Below are 24,099 nucleotides of genomic sequence, written 5' to 3' on the forward strand. Positions count from 1 at the left end.
GGAATATACACTTGATGTCCCGTAGCATTGTCATTGGTTACACATTTCCTAACACACCCATCACTTTTGATTCATCCGGATTCACTATTTAGGAAGTTGTAAGCTCCTAAATGACTGAAATTGAAGTTGGGAATATACACTTGATGTTCCGTAGCATTGTCTAGGGATTGATCCTTACATTTAGGAGGCATTATTTTTTTGGATTTGGAGAGGGGAGAAAGTTGGTCAATGGGATTTTAGTTTCCATTGATCAAGAATCCCATGCTCTTTTTTTAGCTTTATGTGAGGATCGGGGAAAGTTTATTTTCGTGGGTATCACTTGTCTAGGAAAGTGATGCCCATCTCCTAGGTGGGTAAATAACTTTCCCACATAGGAGAAAGCTGCCAATAATTGAATGGGACCAAAATGCCCCTTTTAATAAATGATTTCTATGGCTAAAATGGCCATTGCCTTATTTACTTGGGAAATAAAAAGAACATAGGTAAATGCACTTACCTAGGTAAGTGTTTCCCAGGAAAAACTTATCAAGGTAATTGCATTTACTCGGGTAAATAACTTATCGAAAAGCAAATAGAGCTTTAGAGACGAACTCAAATTCATTTAAATCCATTTTTGACAATATTTATATATATTATTGGATGTAGAACTACTACTAGTAATACTAATTGATAGGGTGGGTCGAAAATGCCCATCGAATTTGAAGTAGTTTTGGTAGTGGAGATCAGCTTTTGTTAGGGCAAGCTCATGCCCACACAGTTCCAATTGCCATTTGCAACCTTGCATTGGGAATATCTCCTTGTGAAATAAAGCACATAAACAGGGAGATATTCTCAATGCAAGACAGTAAAAACTACTCGAATGAGCTTTGCCCCGACTGAAGTCAAATTCGACAGGAGGTGCATTAACAACATGATCGCCATTTAGGGGTGGTAGTGTTATCTATACATTAACTTTTAGGGGGTGTTCTTTTTTTGGATTTTGAGGGGGGGAAGTTGGTCAATGGGATTTTGATTCCCATTGACCAAGAATCACATATTCATTTTTCAGATTTATGTTGAGATTAGGGAAAGTTTATTTTCTTGCTCTAGGTGGGTAAATAACTTTCCCACTTAGGGGAAAAGTTGCTAACACTTGAATGTGACAAAAATACCCCTTCTAATAATGGATTTTTATGGTTAAAATGGTCATTACCTTATTTACCTACGAAATAAATTAAAAGAACATGGGTAAATAGACTTACCCAAATATATTTCATAGAAAAAACTTACCCAAATAATTGTATTTACCCGAATAAATAACTTATCAAAAAACGAATGAGGCCTTAGGCTATATTTAGTTTGAAGGAAAAGATAGGGAAAGAAAATGTAAAGAAACATTTACAAATCTTGTATAAGTTTTTTTTTTTTTTTGCTTTTTTTCTTCCTTTTTTTCCTGCTTTTTTTGTTTCAAACCAAATACAGCCTTAAGACATGACGGTGTGAATCAATCCAGATTAGCTGGGTTCTATTTGCACTTTGCACATGTTTGAAATATTCCGACCGGACTGGGATCTATAAATCAGAGTTTAAAAGACAAAGAAGCTCTCTCTCTCTCTCTCTTAAGTCGGGCCAGTTGTATCTAAATCAATACATTCCTATCAGTATCCTCTTTTCCGGATATCATGGAAACCGCAAACCGGTCTATCATTCATGTACACAGTGTCACAGTGTCCAATTTTACGGTCAGGCCCGGCCGATTCAAACTGACTTGTCCAGTCAATCAAGACTCATGACTCAAGACTGTCATGGATCATAATCAGGACAGCAGTTCAGGAATCAGGATTACCAGGCCCAGGGAATCATCAATCGACACGAAAGGAGTTCACATGCAAAGATACCACTCGAAATAAAAAGAAATTTCCGCATAGAAGCCTGAAGCCTCTTCTTTCCCCCACCCCACCCCCATCCCCACTCCACATACACATAGAAATGAAATGATAGAATAGAACCATAAAAAAAGATGTACTAAAATTTATTATTCTTCTAAAGGAATATTATATCTCCCTCGTATGACAACAAGATCCTACAACTTTGAATGTCTTTTACTCCCAAGACACCACCTAAAGAAGGGATAACCCAAAGAAAAAGATGGAAGACCACCTCCACAAGAAACAACGGCACGAAAGCCTATCCTTCGGTAGTAGGAAAAATGCTAACAAGTGGTTGGATTGATCTACACTAATGGATTTGTTGCAGAAGATCCATAACCATTCATCACCCCAGTCCATGAGCCAAGACTGTTGATATACCCGAATGAATCTTTACCAACCTCGGAGCAACCTTGATCTTGCCATTCAAGGGTCAGGAGCTTGTTGTTTGGCTTCACTTCTATAGCGTTTGGATCCTCACTGCCTCCTAATGGAAGCATTAGCCTCTGGCAAGTGTCCATAAACGATCCCCCGCTGCTCCCTTCAAGGGAAAACCCAAATGGAGAACTAACAGCATGGAGGTTATTAGAAGGTGTGAACCCATGACCAACATCTCCAACTCCAAGGCCGCCCACAAGACCCAGTTCACTGTTTCCCATGAAATCATGGTTTCTAGAGTTTCCCAGTATGGCATCAAATAACTTGCTGTTCTCCATGAAATCGACCGATCTAGGGTTGTCTAGCACGGCATTATTGTACTTGTTCAGGAAATTAGGGTTCCCGAGACTTGCAGCAGGATGGCCAAACAGCTGGTTGGTTAGGTGTGACAATTGCACCTCAGGAAACGAAAGTTGCAGATCTGTAACGTCGTGAGATGACGAACTGGGGTGTTTGTTAAGTAGTGATTGATCAGTATCAGATTTCTTAACAGCCACCCTCTTGTTCTTTCTGCATCCACCGCCCACAGGAATGTTCCTGAGGGAGCCTCCTTTGGTCCAATACCTCCTACATGTTTTGCAGAAGTAGCGTGGTTGCGAGAGGCTGTAATTGTTGTAGTAACAGAACTTGGTATGCGTGGAGTCACACCTCGGGCACTTGAGTGCTTGATCATGTTGGGGCCTCAGCCTCCTCTCCAGCAATGGCCTTGAGCATGTAATAATGGAGTCCCCGGAAGGCGACGAAGCATCCATTCCATTTTCCTCGTGAGTCACGCCCTAATTAATTTCAGAGGACAAGGAAATATAAGAATGTGCCAGATTGGCGATTACAGAGAGATAATCTGGGATTAGACATTCCATTTCTTTACAATATCAACTCCATCAGAATGTCAGAAATCAAGCCAGATGCTCAAAACATGCATGTATGGGAAGTTGGAACTGGAACACACTGTTCTTGAACATGTCTAACATTAGGAGTTCCATTGCTAGCTTTTATTAGATTAATAAGTATGTAAAACATTTGTCATTCTATCTGTCACAAATCTCTTCCACTCCCCTACGTTTACGATTCATCCATTGATTCCATGCCGCACTACAAGTATAAGCTCACTACTTACCAATCTAATTTTTCCTACAATTCTATTATATATGCAGCTAGTTTATATCTATCTAATCAATTTATTTATTCTCTCTCTCTCTCTCTCTCTCTCTCTCTCTCTCTCTCTCTCTCTCTCTCTCTCTCTCTCCCTGTGTGTGTCTTAAGTTTTGTGTAGTAATGTTACACATGAAGGAAGCATAGATATAGTCATTTTTTGTTGTTTATCATGAACTGTACATGATTTTCTCTGGTTTTTCGTAAACCCTAACCTTCAATGTACAACGGGCTTAAGGGATAAAATGGATCTGTTAACTCATTATTATACCTTCTCCGGATCGAAACGCTAGCTTAAGAGAAACATGGCTAGAAATTTGTAAAGAATGAAAAAATATAAAACCTTAAACGGAGGAGGAGGGAGGATAAGGAGGTTGTCATGATGAAAACAAAATTAGATTTTGTAAAGATAGGCAAACAAATGAATCGATACCTGCAACCAGTCAGATGTGTCCATGCAGACCTGCAGAGAAGTAAGACCCATTCAACGAAGCCAAATGATCAGAAGAAGGAAAAATAAATTAATTACAGCCACTCCCCTTCTTTTCAGAAGAACCTCATTTTAATTTCACCAGAGCTAGCTGCACTGCAAAAGGATAGCAGAGAAGGAGAATAGTAGGTAATACTCTTGGGGAAGCGAAGGAGTAGTGTTAAAGGAGTAAGAAGTGGTAGTGGGAATCAGGAGGGAGGGGGGAGAGAGGGAATAGATTGGGGGAATCAGGAGGGGGAGAGAGAGAGTAGATTGGTTGATATGCTTGAGAGGGGTTGTCATGTCATCAATAAGAAGGAAGAAAAAGGTAGTCCGGGGGGGTGGGCTCCCCTCCTTTCAGGCTTTCATCCCTTCTCTGCTGCTTGTACTGTTATAGTGGTATAGTGGTCTTCTTCTCTTCGTCGGTGGTTAATGAGTGGGGGGAGGGGAGGGCCCACCTTGTCCGTCAGTTGGGTCAGCTTGACCAAGACTATTACTACGGTTTTGGAGGCAACGGTCCTGATGCGCGATGATATCATGATCAAAGCCTGGTTATAAGAGAACAGGGTGGGCCGTTGGCGTTGGGTTGATGGTCCCTGTGGGCTGTGTGGGTGGGGTGGGGGAACGGGGATTGGATTCTTTTGTTGAAGAAACACGTCAGATATCACGGCGTTGTCAAATGTCACGTTGACGAGACAGCACTGGGAATATTTGGGTCCTTGAAAAAGAGCAAACCGAAAGCAGCACTCCTCCATCTTGGACCCCACAAACACTCTCTCTCTCTCTCTCTCTCTCTCTCTCTCTCTCTCTCTCTCTCTCCACTCCTCCAGGCTCCACCCAGGCAACCCAACAGGCCAGCACAACACCACAACTGAGAACCCCTGTCTCTCCTTCTCCTCCCTCTCCAAGCAAAGGATAAATTCCCTCTCACGTGTGACGTATCCTCTCTCTATGGCCCAATTCTTAGGCACGTGCAGCCTTTGTCCTGCCTGCACCAAGAGCACAGTGCACATACATTAAATAAAAGGACTCTCAAAATACTGTTCAATGGGTCCCACTCCCATCAACCGGAACGATCTCAACCCTCCGTTCTCTTGCATCCTTTTATTACCGTAATACCAATAAGGAGTCAGCAAATGAAATGAATGTATCAAGTATGAAACGGGCGCGGTAACCTTTGGGGTTTGGTGATGTGGTAAGCCGTAAGCCAAATTCCAGTATTCAATGAAGCAGCAGGAGGTGTCAGGTGTGTGCTTGTGACAGTGATCCATGTAACACTCAACATGTCTGGGCTTATCAGACTCCCCACTTGTTGTCGAGTCCGAGTCGGTCGATTGATACGATAGTACGGCATATAAGCACGTGATTTCATATTCTCTATCCCTTAGTTGCAATGATTAGATTATATTGTGAAGTACTTATTACGGTTTTTTTAGTTGGAATGAAAAAGGTAAAGGTAAATTAACTGCAATCTCTCTCCTCTCCTTAGTTTCTGAGAACTGATAAAACCTCTTCCACACTGCACAGCCAAAGGCTATAATTTGTTCATGATTTCTCCTTCACGTCTCTGAAATTGGACCAATCACATCCTTTTCGTGAAGTTGGCGCTCATTTTTGTATCTGATCTTATCCTTCTATCAGATTCATCGACTCAAAAAGCAAAGTACGCTTTAATTTTACTCTTTCGCCTTGAATCATCTTCCCGTTCAACGGTAATCACTGTTTCTTACTGAACCAAGAAACTAACAAGTTCTCAAAGCCAAACCACCTCTATTCTTGTTGTTCCGTACTTGGGTGGTGGACAAGAAGATTATTTCGTTAAAAGAGGGCAGTATGTATGGGAAGCACCAGCTTACTAAAGCCTACAATCACATTCTTCTTCTACTTAGGCTCCGTTTGGAAACGATGGAAATAGAATGTAAACCTCGGTTTAGGTTAAATATATATTCTGCTTCAATTTTTCCGGTGTTTGGCAATAATACAATTATGCATTGATAAATGATAGAAAATACATTTTCCAATGTATATTTACATTCAAAATGAGATGTAAATGTAAATCGATATAAAAAAAGAAGTAAATTTTCATTTAATGTGGACTTTTGTTAAAAAAAAAGGCATATATATTTTATTGGGATTCATGTTTGCATCCATTCTGGTAAAAAGGTAAATCTGTCAATGCAAGACTAATCCAACTTTGCATTTACATGAACCATTTCACATTCAGCATATTTGCATTCACACTTTGTTTGCATCATTCCCAAATGGAGTCTATGTGGCTTACAATTGTAGTCGATCATTTCAGTGTTGCCACTGTGGCTTACAATTGTATTCAATCCTAAGGATCAGTTTGGAAAGAGTAGAAATGCAAATATGTATAGTGTAAATACATACATAATATAAGGTTTTGCACTCTACATATTTGCATTTGTACTCTTACCAAACTGACCTTAAGGCTCAATTTGGAGGGAGTACAAATAAAAATAAATAGAGCGCAAAACCTTGTATCTTGTATTATTTTGTATTTATTTATACTGTACATATTTGTATTTGTATGCCTCAATTTGGAAGGAGTATAAATATAAATATGTAGAATGCAAAGCCTTGTATTTTGTATTATTTTGTATGTATTTATACTGTACATAATTATATTTGTACTCTTTCCAATCATACTCCAAGGTTTAAAGTAATTGAAATGTCAAGAATATCCAAAAAGTGATCTTAAGAGAGAAATCGAGATATGCATATTATAGATAAAAACAATGTAATTCTTCATGGGGCTACATCAAGAGGGTAGCCCATCCCCTTCCCTTAATCCCCCAACTCCGGTGGCAATGGGATTTAATCCCAGGTCTCTACTTTGACGAATCAAAGATCATACGATCCACCATCAATTGCTAATTGTTTTTATTTTTGAAAATAAAAACAATGTAATTCTATGCGGCAGTTACTTTTATTTTGAGGAAAGCAAAACCAACCATATTCTCAAACACCCCTTAAGATGCCTATGGATATGTTAGGGGAAAGCAAATAAAATCCAAAACGCATTAATAACACTAAATGTAAGTCTCAAAGGACCATAAAAAATATAAAAATATTTTTTTCTAGTTTATATATAAGAGGTGTAAGTCCGAAACACTTTATTTTCTTTTCTTTTTTTTAAATTTTCTGGTTTTTATAGGTGACTAAGTTAGAATAGTGCATGTTATAAGTACTTGTAGCTAACCCCATTTAGTTGGAACAAGACTGAGATTATGATAATTTTAACAATTACTTGTGATATAGCTTGATGGTAAGGATTTCGGTCATTTAAATGGCAAACCTAGATTTCTATCTTGCTGATTGTATATGACTTTTTATTTAAATTTAAATAATGGACTTAGTGGTTTTTTTTTTTTTCAAACAAGCGGACTTTGTAATAGGCGAGGCCTTGTTTGCTGACAAAAAAAGCGGTAGTAGAGTGTTAATGGGAGTTATATGATTCAATGGGGGAATTAAGATGTCAATTAATATGATAAGAATATTATATCAACAATATGGATCGTATTGACTTCCAAAAAAATGGATCGTATTCCGTCCATATTGGTAAATACGGACCCAGTGCATGTAGATTGATACATACCCATGCCATTTTGTATTAGTCAATTTTTTAAAAGAAAGAAAAGAATTTATTATAATTAAAAGGAGGGGACATAAGACGTAATCCTCAAAACAAAGCTATGAGCCGAAGTTCCATATAAAAGAAAACAAACTAAAAAAAACAAAAGAATAAGAATAATTTAAAAATAACGGGGTGATAGCCTTTGTTTTGTTTAGAGGATCTACAAATATTTCCCAAATGAGACATCTCTCAATCTTCTTAGATTTCAAATTCTTTTTCTTGCTTTTGCTTTTCATTGTCACTTAATCCTGATTTGAGTCATTTGTCTCCTTGGGTATGGCGGTTTCAATTGGATCCTCACCAATTCGATTAACTTTCTTTGCACGAATGGCCATATGAATAGAGGTTATCACACATATATTATCAAGAACACCCTTAATTAGCTTTGTGATTGATGACACACTCATTAGGGCATCGTCCTCTGTCATTAGAGATCATCTAATGAAGCCATTGTTATTGACATCGGTTGCAACCAAGTCTTCAATTGTGATGTCCCGATATTGTGTTAGGTTATATCTTTAGTTATTTACTCTTTAATTACTTGCACTTGTGCCCCTATGTACACTAGTGAAGAATAAAGTAAACAACTAAAGAGAGTGTGCAAATAGCAAATTCCTACATATAGTTTGGTATTGTGCTGAACTTGAATACAGTACAGTTTTCTATGACCCCCTATTTCCTAGTATGCCATGGGATTTGTTGAATGCAAAAAGCGTGCAAGCCCTGTGAGTGTATGGATCATGCCACATATTGGTTTCTAAAAATAACAGTGATACATATTGAATTGTATTAGTTGATAAGTATTATTATAGTTGTTGATTAGGGGTGGTCACGAGTCGAGCTTCTCACGAGCTATTCGAGCTCAGCTTGGCTTGGTTTAAATTGAGTTTCGAGTTAACTTCGAGTTTGATATATAGGCTCGTTTGCTGACACACACATACATACACACACACTTCGAGTTTCGAGTTGACCTCGTGAGGCTCGTGAGCTTAATATAATAAATAAATATTTTTTTATTATATAAACACACACACACATACATACATACATACATACATACATACATACATATACATAAAAATATATAAATATATATTAAATAAATAATTTTTATTATATATAATAATATTTTTATATAATGTTTTTATTTTTTATGTATAATAGTAAATAATTTTTATAATTCTTATTTGTTGTATGTAATATATATATATATATATATATATATATATATATATATATATATATATATATATATATATATATAAATTTTTATTCTTTAGAAAAAACTTGGCATGTAGTCAAGCTCGAGACAAGCCAAGCTCAAACTTGTGAGCTTTGAACCGAGCTAAGCTCGAGCTCAAGTCTTTATCTCAAATCAAGCTCAAGCTCGAGCTTGAGCCTAAGACTATTTCAGCAAGCCGAGCTCAAATAGCTAAATATTCAGCTCAACTCGGCTCAAATCAAATCCAACACTATTGCCAATGAACTCTGAAAATTCGATTTCCAATTTGATCTTTTAGATTTGGAACCTAATGAAGGGTGATTTGGCCCGACCTAGTAAAGAGGGGACATATGGATAGAACCTGACCAAGAGATGACACTTTAGCTTAACGTAACCAGTCCATAGCAAATTGAGCTCAGGTACCCAACCACCCTGAACTAAAATGACCTCGAGATGAGCTCACCTTGAGATGAGATCGACTCGGTACCAGATCGCAACAAGAACACCTCGATGCCAAGGCACTTCGGCATTCAACCTAGTTTGGGACTTAAAGACATCAGTTCGGGGATACCGACACACCACTACGTGGTGGTCCCAAAAACCCCTCCAATGGATCCCGGGTCTCATGAGATCACACTGTGTAACAGCTAGCATTATGTCCCCGCCCGATTAGGGCGGAATTGATGAACCTTATCGGTTGACAGCATTATCTTCCAACTTACATGGAAGCGGATCCTATCGTGACGATGATCCCGGAACCGATCCGTAAAACCCGCGAGGACTCCATTATATAAAGGCTCCACCCCCGGTGGTTCAAGGTACGCGTGATTTATATGCTCTCTAGCTCTCTACATTCTTAAGCTATTTTTATCTCGCAACAAGTATACTGACTTAAGCATCGGAGCGACCTCGTCGGGCTAGCAACCTTGGGTTCCCTAATCCTCTTGTAGACCAATTGTTCGCCATCCGCCTAGACGCCATATCACCTCCAGTAGGGAGCAGCTAGTTCGCGCAGCATCAAAACCTACATCCATTTAGTAATAATTGGATTTGTTGTAGATTAATCCCATCCAACTAAAATAATAGTCCAACAATTATATAATAAAATAATGCACACACACAAATATATATATATAATTATTTTTATCATTTTTCTTTATTTTAATGATAATAGAATGGTGACCCTTCAATCATTTATTCAGAATGACAATGATGCAAAAGTAGATCGCATAATGTTTTGAATTTTAACAAATGGTTGAACGGTCGTGATTAATTGGGGTGGTTGCAAGGAAGTATTGGCACCACAGTGCAGATGTGATCTCACTAAATAGAGGTTATAGTATAGGAGAGGTCTAAGCAGTTTGCAAGAACAAAAGTAATTTTTGCCAAGACCAAATTGATGATAGATTATTTTTTTTCTTGAATAAATTTTATCATATTATTTATAGCAAATGTCTTAAATTGTTCCAAAGTTTTAGGAAATTGACTAATTCTAACCTTATTGTTTATAATATAGTCTTAAATTATCCCTAAGTTTTATGATAATTGACTAAATTCTCCACTATCATTAATGCCCATTGGTGCTCCATCATAATCCATTCACATGTGGCACTACTGACATATGAATTTTTTAAAAACCCAATATTACCCTTTTGTGGTTGATTTTGCCATCTTTATTCTTCAAATTTTCAAAATAAAACTCAACCTTCACCTTGCAGATAAGAATACAGCCTTCAACCTTTCCCATAATCCTTCTTTGTTGTGAAAGTAGTCTTGTTCTGAAGCAGGTTATATCGAGCCTTGCCACTCCTCAATCCGTAGCAGCCGGATCAAAAACTTCAGTAATTAGTGTTGATAAACAAAGTAGGTTATCCAAACCTGCACAGATTTTCAGCAGTCATATGGGTGACAAAGATGATTTTTTTTTTTTCTAATTGCAAAGATAAACGACACCAAAATCCATATTACTCCAACGCATCCCCAGCCAATGGCCAGTGATTTGAGCAAAAGGTCACTTGGCATAGACAGCAATGTGTGGCCACCAACTGAGCAATAAGCAAGGCAACAACTAGCATAAGACCTGGGCCTTCAACGAAAGACCAGATCCTTGAATGGGTGATAAAGATTATGAGTGACTGGCTCACAATACTCATAACGCTACCGCTGAGAAAAACATATTGCATGGTTCTTGATAGAAGGTTGTCAAAAGTAGGGAGGTTGTTGTGGTGGGTAAAATAATCTTTTCCATCTTTGACGAATGAGAACAATTTAATGAATTGTCAGAAAATTAGTCAATTTCCTAAAACTTAAAGATAGTCTAAAAAACTTGTCATATTTAACTAGAGTACACCGACACCAGACCAAAGTTCAGTCCAACCCAAGAAATTTAAACCTTTCTGGTCTGTTTATCCAAACAACGACTGACTCAAAGAGTCCATATGCTAAGGCATTTATGACCCATGCAGCGGCATCTCCGGGACCTGCAGGCTTTCCAAATTTACTCGCGATGATGATAAACCAACCACGAATAAGTGAAGAGAAAAAAACGAGTCTCGTATCAAACTGATTGAAACCAACATCCACGATGACGACGTGATGGGGCCGGAAAGGCCATTGATTCTTATTTCTTAGTGTTAGATCGATCTATAATAAAACTCATCACTAAAACACTTGTGTTGTGTCCGCTTTGCCACCTTTCCGAACGGCATGTTGTTCCAAAATCTACCATGCAACCAGGACAACAGAGTGTGTATATGAAAGCTCTATTGTCCGGTCCAAAGGAAGCATGGACACGGTACTTCCGCTTGAAAGTTGAAACTGAAGTCTGTAACGTCTGGACGGACCATTGACCGTAGTAATCGCTGTGCTCCAACCGAGGACATGAACACAAGGAATGTTTAGTAATAGGCCTGGCAATTCGGACTGGATGGTCAGACCGCAAATCCCGCCACCACCTGATCTTAAAGTTAAAACTGAACACTGGGCTGGGCAGCTGGACCATGAAATGATGAAGTTCAGATTCCAGGCTCGACAAAAGGTACAGAGCCCCGGTCTAGCTAAAACTCTTAGTGATCTCTGATCTGGTGTCACAGCTGACAGCCCTTAGATATATGGAGCTGGACCGACTACAGACCTGGACGGCATTCTTTTAACAGCTCCAGAGGGGCATCAGGCAGTAGCAGTATTTGGATCACGTCCTGCCCAAGCAGAGAGGCGAGAGCGCCTGTGAACTGCTAGTTTAATTTTGCCATTTAGCAGTAATAGTTACAAGACAAGGCCATCAGATCTGATGTGTCCGTCAATAGATTAGAGATTGAAATTAACCATAGGCGGTAGGCCCCCAGATCTGTATCGTCAGTCATCTAAATATTTTGGGCAATGTGCCATCCGAGAGGTCGACATTTTACTGGTTGGGATCCAAAAGGAGATGATGGACCATATATATATATATATTGGCGTAGGGGCTAAGGGGAGGAAGCATGATCACCTTTAACCAGCAGATCTACGGTCCATACAGAGATTGTGCAGTTATCAACAGAGTCCAACCAACAGAGCTTCATTAGCTTCCAAAGTTCCACAAATAATGGAGGACCCGCCTATGACCTGTCCTGTATACGTATAGTTAGTAAATGAAGCAAGGCAATAATAGTTTATGGAACTGGACGGGTTGTTAATTGGACTGGAATTGGTCCACTCCAATTCAGTCCAATGTGAGTCCATTATAAATGGATCAGGTTTAATCCAATTTGGACCGTCCAATCTATTCAAATTCATTTTGATTTAGATTGGTTTCAATCCAAATCCGGTCCATTGATACATACATATATTTTTATCTTATATCAATGGACAAGATATTGGCTTAATCCAATCCAATCCAATCTAATATAAATTTGTTATGGACGGACTATGTCCAATATAATCTAATAAATATTTTGGACTAAATTGATCCAATCCAATATGTCTTGTTATCTAATGGAGTGCAATCCGGCTGGTCTTAGCTGTCAACGATTTTGCTTCTGACTGAAGCGACGGGGATCCTGAAACGGAAAAGATGAGGGAACTCCGGGGGGAACCCAGTGAGATAACTCCAAAGCTCAAGTTAGTATTCTCTCAAAGGCAAAGTAAAGACCAGATGGCGCAAAGTTCACATACCTTGTTGTTGGGGGTAGGGGGCCTTTTATAACCACTTCACGTACTCACTCTGAAGCCCCTGTCAGGTCAGGTATGATTACATTTGTTTCTGTCAGTTCGGGTGTCCTCCTTTCTGCTGGGACAAAACCGCCACTGCTCCTTGTCGGAGCCGTCTCTATAACTGGAGATGGCGGTGTCAGGTGGCGGTGGCATGTGGTCGTTTGGAGTGCGGCTGCCAAGCGTTAGATCCCAAGTCAGTCAGGTGCACCGCCCCTGCGTAAGAACTTCCTCGGTGTCAGACATGGTACGGTTTGTTCGGTTAGGCGTCTTGGAGGCGGTGCTGGAGTGGTGAGCGAGGTGAAGTCTTGAGTTTGGAGGTATGTCCTGTATTGCTAATGCAGACTAGATCGGTGAGGTGAGTCCCGAACTGCTATAAGGCAGGCCAGTTCGGCGAGGTGTGTCCTGAATTGCTATAAGGCGGGCCAGTTCGGCGAGGTGTGCCCCGAAATGCTATATGGCGGGACGGTTCGGGGTACTGTCTGAGTGGCTTGGGGTTGAAGGGAGAGTTCGGGCTCCTAGTAAGGAGTTCAGACCGCTGGTAGGGGAGTTCGGTCCGCTGGTTTCTCCCCTTGGTGTGCGCGCCTTAGGCGTGCTTTTTCTGTCGAGTCGTTGCCTTTGCCACGTGTTTCGTAACTATGAGGTCGGGCCAAATCTTCCTACATCAATTTCCCCCCACTCCTCGCTCCAAGGGTCTTGCACTGGCGCGAGGAGTTCGCGAGGTGGTAGGTGGATTTGTCCCATTTTTCGAATCTTGATAGCGCGAGGTACTTTGTCAGGGTTCTTCAGTTTTTTGGAGTGTCCAAAAAGGTGGGAGACGTGCCTACCTGCTTACAAATGTTGACAGATGGGGCAGCGTGCGTTTATTTTAAATTTCAAAAAATCGTGTCACTGGGAACGTGACAAGGGTCTTTTGATTTTGAAAAAAGCGCGCCACTGCCATTTTGAAGAGACGTGCGCTGGCAGTTGTCAATTACAGAAAGACGTGTGCGGTGCATTGTCAGTTTTAGAAAGACGTGCACCGGCGCATCGTCAGTTTCAGAAAGATGTGCACTGACGTTTCATCCATTTCAGAGAGACATGCGCCAATCACGTCTCGGTCTCAGGGGACGTGCGGTCTGCGCGAATGCAGGCCGTCGGATTGACTTGGTTACTGTAACTATAAATAGTAGGGGACCCCAGTCGATTTGTCACTTTTGTGGTTTGCTTCTTGAGCTTGCGTCCAATTTTTCTGCTCGCGCCTAGGCCTTTCAGTTCGCATCTAGGCTTGTTATTTTGCCTCCAAGGTCTTCTTGCTTGTTTCAGTTTCCGGAGCCTTCGAAACATTTTTTCGAGTGAGTACTTTCTTGAATCCACCTTTTCTCCTCGATGTCTAGCTTGGATAGCTCAGACGATTCTTCGAGTAGGTCTGATGTAGATTCTACAAACCGAGTCTCATCCCCCGATGGCCTTAGTGATCCTGAGGTAGAACTTGAGGACGACTTCGAACCCGTAGGCCGAGCCGCTTTGGGCAATTTGGCGTCTACCTCTCGTCTAGGTCGAATGCTAGACAGGTTTGGCCCTTCAACCATGACGCTCGAGGAGCTCCAATCTCTTATTATTTCTTACAATTTGCCCGGGGAGTACGCCTATTTCATTCCTTCGGGTAGCTTTCCTCGGGAACACGGTCCTGATGAGATCGTAATATTTCGGGAGCAGCTCGCTACGGAGCTGCGGTTGCCTTTCCACCCCCTTCTCGTCGAGGTCATAAACCACTTCGGCGTTACCATTGGCCAGTTTCATCCGAACTCTATTCGGAACTTGGTGGGGACAACCTCCCTTTTTTGCGAATAGGGCTTCCCTTTAGACTTGGAGATATTCTCCTCTATTTTAATGCTCAAGAAACAAGCGGGTTCTCTTCCCGGGGGAAGACGAACGTATTACCTGTCTCCTCGCTCGGGTTTTAAGCTTTTACACAAACTTCCCAACAAGGTCCCAGCGTGGAAGCGGGACTACTTCGGGGGGCGAAGTGCACAAGGGTGGCCTTTTCAAACTGGGTGGGGGGAGGCCGCTCCTGATTCTGGTGTCACTCTTGATAAGGAGACAATGAAGGGCCTCTGACAATGGGCGCAGAAAGGGTTAAAATGCCATCAGTACTAAAGGGAGGCCAAGCTTATTGCGGCCGGCCTGAGTTCGGGTAGGTTTCTTGCTCAGAGGTTTCTTGTTTGTTTTGTTCCTTCATTTTTTTTTATGCCGAACTCTTTTTTGTAGGTGTGATGGACTCAGAGAGGACTCGTGGGGGGCGCCTGTTCCAAGGCATGAAGAGGAGGAAGCGGGTCGCCAAGCGAACACGTACCGAACTGCCCTAGGATGAGCAGCCTCAAGTTCCAGGCCACACGCCGAAGGATCTGCCCAGGGAGCCCGAGGTGGCTCCTCCGATGCATGAAGCGGTAGGGGCCCCTTACGCCGAGACCACTCACACGAGTGCTCCCGCCTACTCTAGTGCTCTTGCTTACTCAAGGTCCGTGCATACGCGGGCTGGGCCCTAGGGCTCAGGAGCTCAAAGGGAGTTCAGGAGCGTGTTGTCGCCGAACTACGCTCTTCAGAAGAATAGGGAGGCTACTTTCCTTGAGGAGATCGCGACATGGACCAATCTTCCCTTGAATCAGGTCACCTGTCGTGCCGTAACTCATGCTATTGTGGTAAGTCAGATTTCGCCTGCCTTCTTCATTTTCTATCCTTCTTGCTGTTGTCGCTCACTTGTTTTTTCTGGTAGGTGAACTCTTCTATTCACGCCTTAGCGGCCCAGGTGGAGAGGAGCTCGCGACAGGCGTGAGCTGCTGAGGCGGCCGCTCAAGCTACCGAAGAGGCTTTTCGTGTCACCGAGGCGAATACCCGAGCTGCTGAGGTGGTCGCTCATGCTGCCAAAGAGGCTGCTCGCATTGCTATGGCCAGGCAGGCGATGTCTTAGTGGGATGCCGAGGCCATGGGGGTAGTCATGAAGCATATGGTGGACCTGAGGTTGGACCTGTAGCATCAGGTCGAATATCTTCAGGAGGACATCAGGGAGAAAAAGCAGATCTTTTCCCAAGGTATCAAAGATGCCAAGAAGAAGGTCGTTGAGGACTACAACGCCTCGCCGCGTTTTGACGACCTGATGGTGGATTCTTACAGAAGGGATATCAAAACTGAGCCGGTGGATGATCCCGAACACGTACCCCAACCTCGATATTAGTGCCACATCCACTTCGTGTATAACTCAGGAGATGGCCAATGCTGCTGATGGCGAGCTGGATTCCGAGGGCGAGGCAGGGCCTTCGGGTGTCATTGAAGTGCCTTCTGATGGGGAAGAAGTAGCACCGGGCTTGTAAATTTTATTTTATTTTATTTTATTTATTTTATTTATTTTAATTTTTTTGTACTCTTCCTTTTCTCGCAATGAAATAGACAATCTTTTTGGTTAAGTGTTGTTCTTTTTTCCGAAATGATAATTTGTCGAACTGATAATATGCCTGATCTGTTTCTTGCCCAGGTTATTGCACTCGCACGACCTGTTTCGGTGTTTAGTACTTAGTCTCTGCTTCACTTTAGTCTTTTGACTAATATTTTGTCGAACTAATAATATGCCCGACTTTTTTTTGCTTGCTTATGTTGAGGTTCCTCTTGTTAGCTCGACATCCTGGCCCTTAGACTCTCGTAGAGATTTCGTCCACTTCGCTTGGTGGTCTATAGGTAGTATTGCCTTAAGTTAACGATGTTCCACGCTTGGGGTACTTGTTTACCTTCTAAGGTTTCGAGCCCGTATGCCCCCCCGAACGCTCTCTTTACTCTATAGGGTCCTTCCCAATTTGGTCCAAGTTTGCCCACGTCGGGTTCGGGCACCATAATCTAACGGAGAACTAGGTCGCCGACTCGGAAGCTTCGCTTCTTTACTCTGGCGTTGTAGTACCGAGCTACCTATTGTTGATAGGCTGTTGTCCGGATGTGCGCGAGGTTTCTTACCTTGTCTAGTAGGTCGAGGTTGGTGCATAACTCGTTTCCGTTCGTCTGATCGTCATATGTTTCTAGTCGTAGTGTAGGTACTTCGATTTCCGCTGGGATTACCGCTTCAATGTCGTAGGTGAGGTTGAAGGGGGTCTCTCCTGTGGCGATTTTTTTTGTAGTTTGGTGAGCCCAAAAAACACTTGGTAGCTCTTCCGTCCACAACCCTTTAGCTCGGTCTAAACGTGCTTTTAGTCTGCGCAGGATGGCTCTGTTCATTATTTCTATCTGACCGTTTGCCTGTGGGTGCGCGACCGATGTGAAGTTCTGTCGAATTCTCATACTCTGGCACCATTCTTGGAACTTGATATCCTCAAACTGCTTGCCGTTGTTGGAGATCAGTACCCGAGGTAACCCGAAGCGACATACTATGTTCTTCCAAAAGAAGTTCTGTATATTTCGGGTTGTAACTGTTGTTAGAGGTTCGGCTTCTATCCACTTTGTGAAGTAATCGACCGCCACCAGTAGGAACTTTCTCCCACCTGTTGCTGGTGGAAATGGCCCCAAGAGGTTGATGCCCCATTGTGCGAAGGGCTATGGGTTGGCGAGGTATTTGAGGTCGGAAGCAAGCTGATGGTGGAAGTGCTTTTTGGCCAGTAGTATTTGAGGTCGTGCTTCTAACACTTGTCGTTGGCCAGTAGTATCATTGTCGAAGTGCTTTTTGGGCGAGTGCTCTGCCCCCTAGGTGTCTACCGCACAGACCTTCATGAGTGTCGTGGAGTATGAGCTCGGCTTCGGCAGGTTGCAGGCAAAGCAAATAGGGAGCGTGTAGGACCGTCGGTACAACCGTTCGTCAATTATGACGTATTTGGCTGCCTGGCGTTGCACCCTCTTGGCCGCATTGCGGTCTGCAGGGAGGGTTCCATCTAGCAAGAAGCTCGCGAGTCAGTTAATCCAGGTCGGCACTGCTTCAAGGACGGGAGCGACCTCCTCTGCCCCACCAAGAATACTAGGCCGAGGTAAGTCCTCTATGTACACAGTTCTCATGTTGTTGTGACTTGTGCTGGCTAACCGAGACAGAGGGTCGGCCTCAGTGTTCTCTGACCTCAGAATTTGCCTGATGAAGTGTGACTGGAAGTTGAGTAGGGCCTCTTTTACTTTCGCTAAGTATGCGATCATCGAGAGCTCGCGTGCTTCGTACTCGCCCATAACCTGGTTGATCATGAGCTGGGAATCGCTGCGGATGACTATGTGCTTTGCTCTTACCTTTTGCGCTAGGTTCAGCCTGGCTATCAGTGCTTCATATTCTGCCTCGTTGTTGGATGTCGCGAACTCAAAGCGTAGTGCGTATTCCAATTTTGTGCCATCTGGGCCGCATAAGACTATTCCAGCCCCGTTGCCCTGCTGGTTCGAGGAACCATCTATGTGAAGGATCCAGGGCTCCTCATCCTAGTTCGTGCTTGGCCTAACCAGGAGAGATGCCACACTGGCTGCTACTTCACGAGGTTCAGACACTATTGGCTTGGGAGCTCCGGGTTCAACCGAACTAGGGGTCTCGGGCTCAACCTACTCATGGGCTTTGAGGCTGAATGTGCACTCGGCGATAAAATCTGCTAAGGCTTGGGCCTTAATGGCGGTTCGGGGTTTGTACTAGAGATCATACTTGCTGAGTTCGATGGCCCACTTCGTCAGCCGACTGAAAACCTCGGGCTTGAGCAAGACTTGTCTCAGAGGTTTGTCAGTTAAGACGACGACGGTGTGAGCTTGGAAGTATGGGTGGAGGTTTGTCAGTTAAGACGATGACGGTGTGAGTCTGTAGAATTTTACTAACATAATAGACGAGCCACTGGACCCGATCTACTTCCTTTATTAGTACCGAACTGACCATCTTGTCGCTCACCGAGAGGTATAGTTCTAAGACCTCGCCCTCCTCGGGTCTGGCTAAGGTTGGTACAGTGGCGAGGCGGTTTTTAGCTCGTCGAACGCAAGCTGACAATCTCGGGTCCATTCGAACCCTTTGCCTTTGATTGCTTTAAAGAAAGGTAGGTAGCGGTCTGCCGATTTGGACATGAAGCGGCTCAGATGGGCTATGCGGCAATTTAGCCTCTGAACCTCTTTTACTTTTCGTGGTGGTCTCATATCAAGGATGGCCTTTATTTTGTCCGGGTTGGCCTCAATACCGCGCCGGTTGACAATGTACCCTAGGAACTTACCCGAGGTGACACCGAAGACACACTTGTTTGGGTTTAGTCTCATTCTATATTGACGCAGAATTTGGAAGACGGAATCTAAGTCTTTTATTAATTCCTATGAGAACTGTGTTTTGACGACTATGTCGTCTACATAACATTCTATTTTCGTGCCAATTAAGGGCTGAAAAAGCTTATTTACAAGTCTTTGGAAGATCGCCCCAGCATTCTTTAGTCCGAAGGGCATGACCTTGTAAAAGTATAGGCCGAACTCGGTTATGAAGCTGGCTTTTTTCTCGTCGGACTGGTCCATCTTGATTTGGTTGTAGCCTGAGTAGGCGTCCAAGAAGCTTAGTAGCTCATGTCCCGAGGTCGCGTCCACTAGGCGGTCAATTCGGGTTAGGGGAAAGCAGTCTTTTGGGCAAGCTCGATTCAAGTCGATGTAGTCAACGCACATGCGCCACTTGTCGTTTGCTTTTTTCACCAACACTGGGTTGGCTACCCAGCTCGGGTAATGAACTTCTCTTATGAAGTCCGTTGCGACATAGCATTTGTGGCAACATAGCATTTGCGGGATTCAAGCTGATCGCCCCGCGCTACCCCCACACCGAAGTCCGTGGGGAACTTCATTGCCAAATAGTAGGTGGAGACCACTGCCCGCAGAATATGCGTAATTGGCCACCCTATTATGGCGTTGTATGGGGAGGGGGTCGCGACCACCAGGAAGTCATGGTTGAGTCTTACCGCTCACGGCCATGTGCCACTTTCAACAGGTACTGTTATCTTCCCCAGGGGCCTGACTTCCTCTCCGCTAAAGCCCACCAGAGGAGTGTGCGTGGGCTTCAACTCGCTTTTCTGCAACTGTAATTGGTCGAATGCCGATTTGAAGAGGATGTCCGCTGATCTGCCTGAGTCCACAAGTATGCGCCGTACTTCAAAATCGCAGATCCTTAGTTTTATGACGAGCGTTTCGTCATGGGGATAGTGAACACCTCGCGCGTCGTCTTCTATGAAAAAAGATCGGTTCTTCCGTCTTCGGCCTCTTTGGAGGGTTCTGCTCCTCTCGGGCCGCCTCACGAACTGACGTCCGTGCTGCTGCCGAAGTGCAACCTGCTACCACCGAACCGCCCACTATCACGAGGATAGTTCCCCGAACTGGCCTCTCTTCTGGGGGAGGTCGCTGCAAGGCTTTGGTCGGTCTGCTGCTCGACTCAGGGGCATCCTTTCTGTGTTCCCCTTGCTGACCTGCTTTATTATTATTGTCATTATGTACAAAATTTCTCAAGTATCTGCGACGGATGAGTCCCTCTATCTCATCGCGGAGATTATTACATTGTTCGGTACTTTGACCGTGATCTTTATGAAAACTACAGTATAGATTTTTATTCCTCTCATTTGGATTACTCTTTAGGCAAGGCAGCCACTTTATGTAGGGGGCGTCCTTGATCATCATCAAGATCTCGGTCCGCCTTGTGTTCAACGACGTGTAATCCGTCTGAACTGCTAAGAGAGCTTGGGACGGCTGGCTTGGCTTCGCCTCCCGGGCCTGGCTTCTTCTATCGCCTGGGTTGGAGGGCTTGCCTTCTCTTTTTCTTTTTTCAACCTCGCCTTCGGTTCTTTGGTTGATTTCTTCCTATGTTCTCATGAACTTGTCCGCGAGCTTGAGGAAATCGGCCACGGTTGCTAGCTGGCTAGCCACCATGTGCCATTTGAATTCTTTGTGTGTTACCCCTCTTTTGGCCTCTGTGAGCTGTACCGCGGGGTCTAACCGTGGTATCTGCAAGCATGCTTCATTGAACCGCTTGATGTAGCTCCGAATAGGTTCTCCTTCTCTCTGGATTACCCTGAAGATACTTTCCTCGGTTCTGGGGCACCGCTTGCTGGTAACAAAGTGTGTAGTGAAGATCTGCATGAACTGGGCCCAGCTTCTTATTGACCCAGAAGCTAGGTTCCGATACCAGGTGTGGGCCACCCCCTAAAGGTGGTGGTGAAGGCCATGCACATGCATGACTCACTGGCCCTAGCAAGGTGCATCTGTGACTGGAATGCGTCTATGTGGTCATTGGGGTCAAAGGAAACATCATACTTGTCCAGAGATGGAAGTTTGAAGTCTCTGGGCATGGGGACTGCCAAAAGTTCTGATGAAAGGGGGGAAGGAACTAAGAGAATTGGGACGGTTTTTACCTCATCCGAGCTCGTCTCTTCCTTGCCTTTGAGCTCGAGTAGGACATGGGTAGCAGTTCAGCGACTTCGTCGGTGCCTTCTTTGAGCGGGCCTGGTGCTGGCGCTGTTGGTCTCTGTGTTTCCGAGCTCAATGGGCCCGAAATGTTGGCCTATTTCTAGGGCTCTGAATCGGTTCTCCGTGAGTGGGAACTCAGGCTTGGAACGCCGAGGTGACTTTGTGTGCGAGGTTCTTGACCCACCTGCGAGCTGCGAGGCGGGGATGATTTTTCTTTGCTTTCGGCCTAGGGATGAGGCCTGGCTATTAGGGGGTTCTGGGGTTGGGAAGCTTCTCTTCGGTGAGGTTGTCCACCTTGAGGGGAGGCCTTAACCAGCTTTGAAACAGGGTGCCGAGGGGGGGGGAGCAGTGACTGGTTTAGGGGTAGCTGAGGGAACTGTTGCTGATAATGGTGCTGGGAGAGGTGGGGCAGTACCTGGTGTTGTTGGAGTTGGTGTTGCTAGAATTGCTGCATTTAGGCTTGCATTGCCCGCATGCATTGCACTAGGTTGTCTAGCTGGTTCTGGCGGGTTGCCAATGGAACAGCAGTTGGTTTAGCGAAGTTTGTTTCATTGGGGAGTGGAAGAGGGATGTTCAACGAAGGAGGGTTCTGAGGCGCCACTACTTGTGGCACATTCAAACTGGGGATCCCATCCACTGAAAGAGGGATGGTGAACTACCCAACACACACCACGAGAACTTGGAGTTGCTCTCCGGTGGTGGTCGTTTCTGTTCCACGTCTGGCACTATTAGAGGAGGCCATGGGTGTTGGAGTTTTTTGAAAAAAGGGTAGGTAAGAGAGGTAAGAGAGCTGAGAAAGATTTAGAAGGAGCTTTTAGAAGCATTCCCACAGACGGCGCCAATTGATGGAGCACAATTCGACCGGTCTTAGCTGTCAACAATTTCGCCTCTAACTGGAGCAACGGGGAGCCTGAAACAGAGAAGATGAGGGAACTCCGGGGGGAACCCGGTGAGATAACTCCAAAGCTCAAGTTAGTATTCTCTCAAAGGCAAAGTAAAGACCAGATGGCGCAAAGTTTACATACCTTGTTGTTGGGGGTAGGGGGCCTTTTATAACCACTTCGCGTACTCTCTCTAAAGCCCCTGTCAGGTCGGGTATGATTACCTTTGTTTCTATCAGTTCGGGTGTCCTCCTTTTTGTTGGGACAGAACTGCCACTGCTCCTTGTCGGAGCCGTCTCTGTAACTAGAGATGGCAGTGTTAGGTGGAGGTGGCAAGTGGCCGTTTGGAGTGCAGCCGCCAAGCGTTAGATCCCAAGTCAGTCAGGTGCGCCGCCCCTGCGTACGAACTTCCTCAGTGTCAGGCATGGTACGGTTTGTTCGGTTTGGCGTCCTGGAGGCGGTGCTGGAGTGGTGAGCGAGGTGAAGTCTTGAGTTCGGAGGTATGTCCTATATTGCCAGTGCAGGCTAGATCGGTGAGGTGAGTCCCGAACTGCTATAAGGAAGGCCAGTTCGGTGAGGTGTGTCCCGAACTACTATAAGGCGGGCCAGTTCGGTAAGGTGTGAGCTGCAGGCGGGCTAGTTCAGCGAGGTGTGTCCCGAAGTGCTATATGGCGGGACAGTTCGATGTACTATCTGAGTGGCTTGGGGCCGAATGGAGAGTTCGGGCACCTAGTAAGGAGTTCGGACCGCTGGTAGGGGAGTTCGGTCCGCTGGTTTCTCCCCTTGGTGCACGCGCCTTAGGCGTGCTTTTCTGCCAAGTTGTTGCCATTACCACGTGCTTCGTAACTATGAAATCGGGCCAAATCTTCCTTCATCAATATCTAATGTCTTATTAGTCCATTCAATCTATCCAAAACCAATCCATTGACACCCTTACCCTAATGTGTGTACGATAGCAACCGGCCAGATGACAGTACATGTAACTGGATACTATACAATAGTAATCATGCAAGTGAAGTCACTTGGGCTTCGCTATCATGAGCGTGCCCGTGAATAGCAAAGGGTCCAGCGGGAAGTATCAAGTTAAAGCAGCAGCTGTTGCTTGTTGGATCAACAAATCAAATGTGCAAAGAGGGCGCGCGGTGGACAGTAGTGGAGTGGAGAAGTGATATGACATCGTCTGTAAAACTTGTAGCCCTTGTTGTAGTTTTTGCTTATTCTTCCAACATCCAAATTGTCGGTCGTCTTGCTTGCTGCACTGCCTCTGCCTCTGCCTCATATAGTAATGTTTTTGTTACTTAGTTTAATAAGCTATATCTATATCTCTCTCTATATATATGATCGATCCCGCGGTCCCATGCATGGGCTCCACCATTGGCATTTGGTTTGGCTATATTATATAATAATGATTAATGATTCACCAGTCCACCATCTCTAATCCCTTGTCTATTTCCTTTGCTTTTAATATTCCTTTTTCTCATCTGCCCAACATACATAATTAGCTGGCCCCTTGCAACTCCGACAGCAGACCAAAATTACTGCAGGTTTAATTTATACGTTCTCAGAATATCAGTTTTCTTCACTTTTCGTTTTGCAGTTCACATTGTACTTAATAGTTATGTATAATTTGAATTTCTTATTTATTTTGATTTAAAGGGTGAAAAGGCCATGTCACATCCTTTAAGATTCTTTAAATTCTAATATATATAAAAAATATATTACTACATATAAGTTATAATACTCTCTCTCCCCTTTCTATCTCTCTCTTGTTATTTTACTTACAAGTGTTTTGCCCA

General features: G+C 43.9%; 1 protein-coding gene across 1 annotated transcript; it reads right to left on the bottom strand.

Annotated features, from left to right (window-relative positions):
• Positions 1 to 1,982: 1,982 nt before the first annotated feature.
• On the bottom strand, positions 1,983 to 4,254 carry LOC148862817 (dof zinc finger protein DOF5.6-like). The gene is made up of 2 exons (XM_088979755.1): positions 3,931 to 4,254; positions 1,983 to 3,121 (listed from the first exon to the last, which is right to left on the bottom strand). The coding sequence occupies exons 1-2, from the start codon at positions 3,979 to 3,981 to the stop codon at positions 2,213 to 2,215; spliced, it is 960 nt and encodes a 319-aa protein (XP_088835881.1). The 5' UTR covers positions 3,982 to 4,254; the 3' UTR covers positions 1,983 to 2,212.
• Positions 4,255 to 24,099: the final 19,845 nt, after the last annotated feature.

Source organism: Nelumbo lutea, chromosome 3 (genome assembly GCF_056320005.1).
Source record: "Nelumbo lutea isolate HS-2025 chromosome 3, American lotus-T2T, whole genome shotgun sequence".
Lineage (NCBI taxonomy): Eukaryota > Viridiplantae > Streptophyta > Magnoliopsida > Proteales > Nelumbonaceae > Nelumbo > Nelumbo lutea.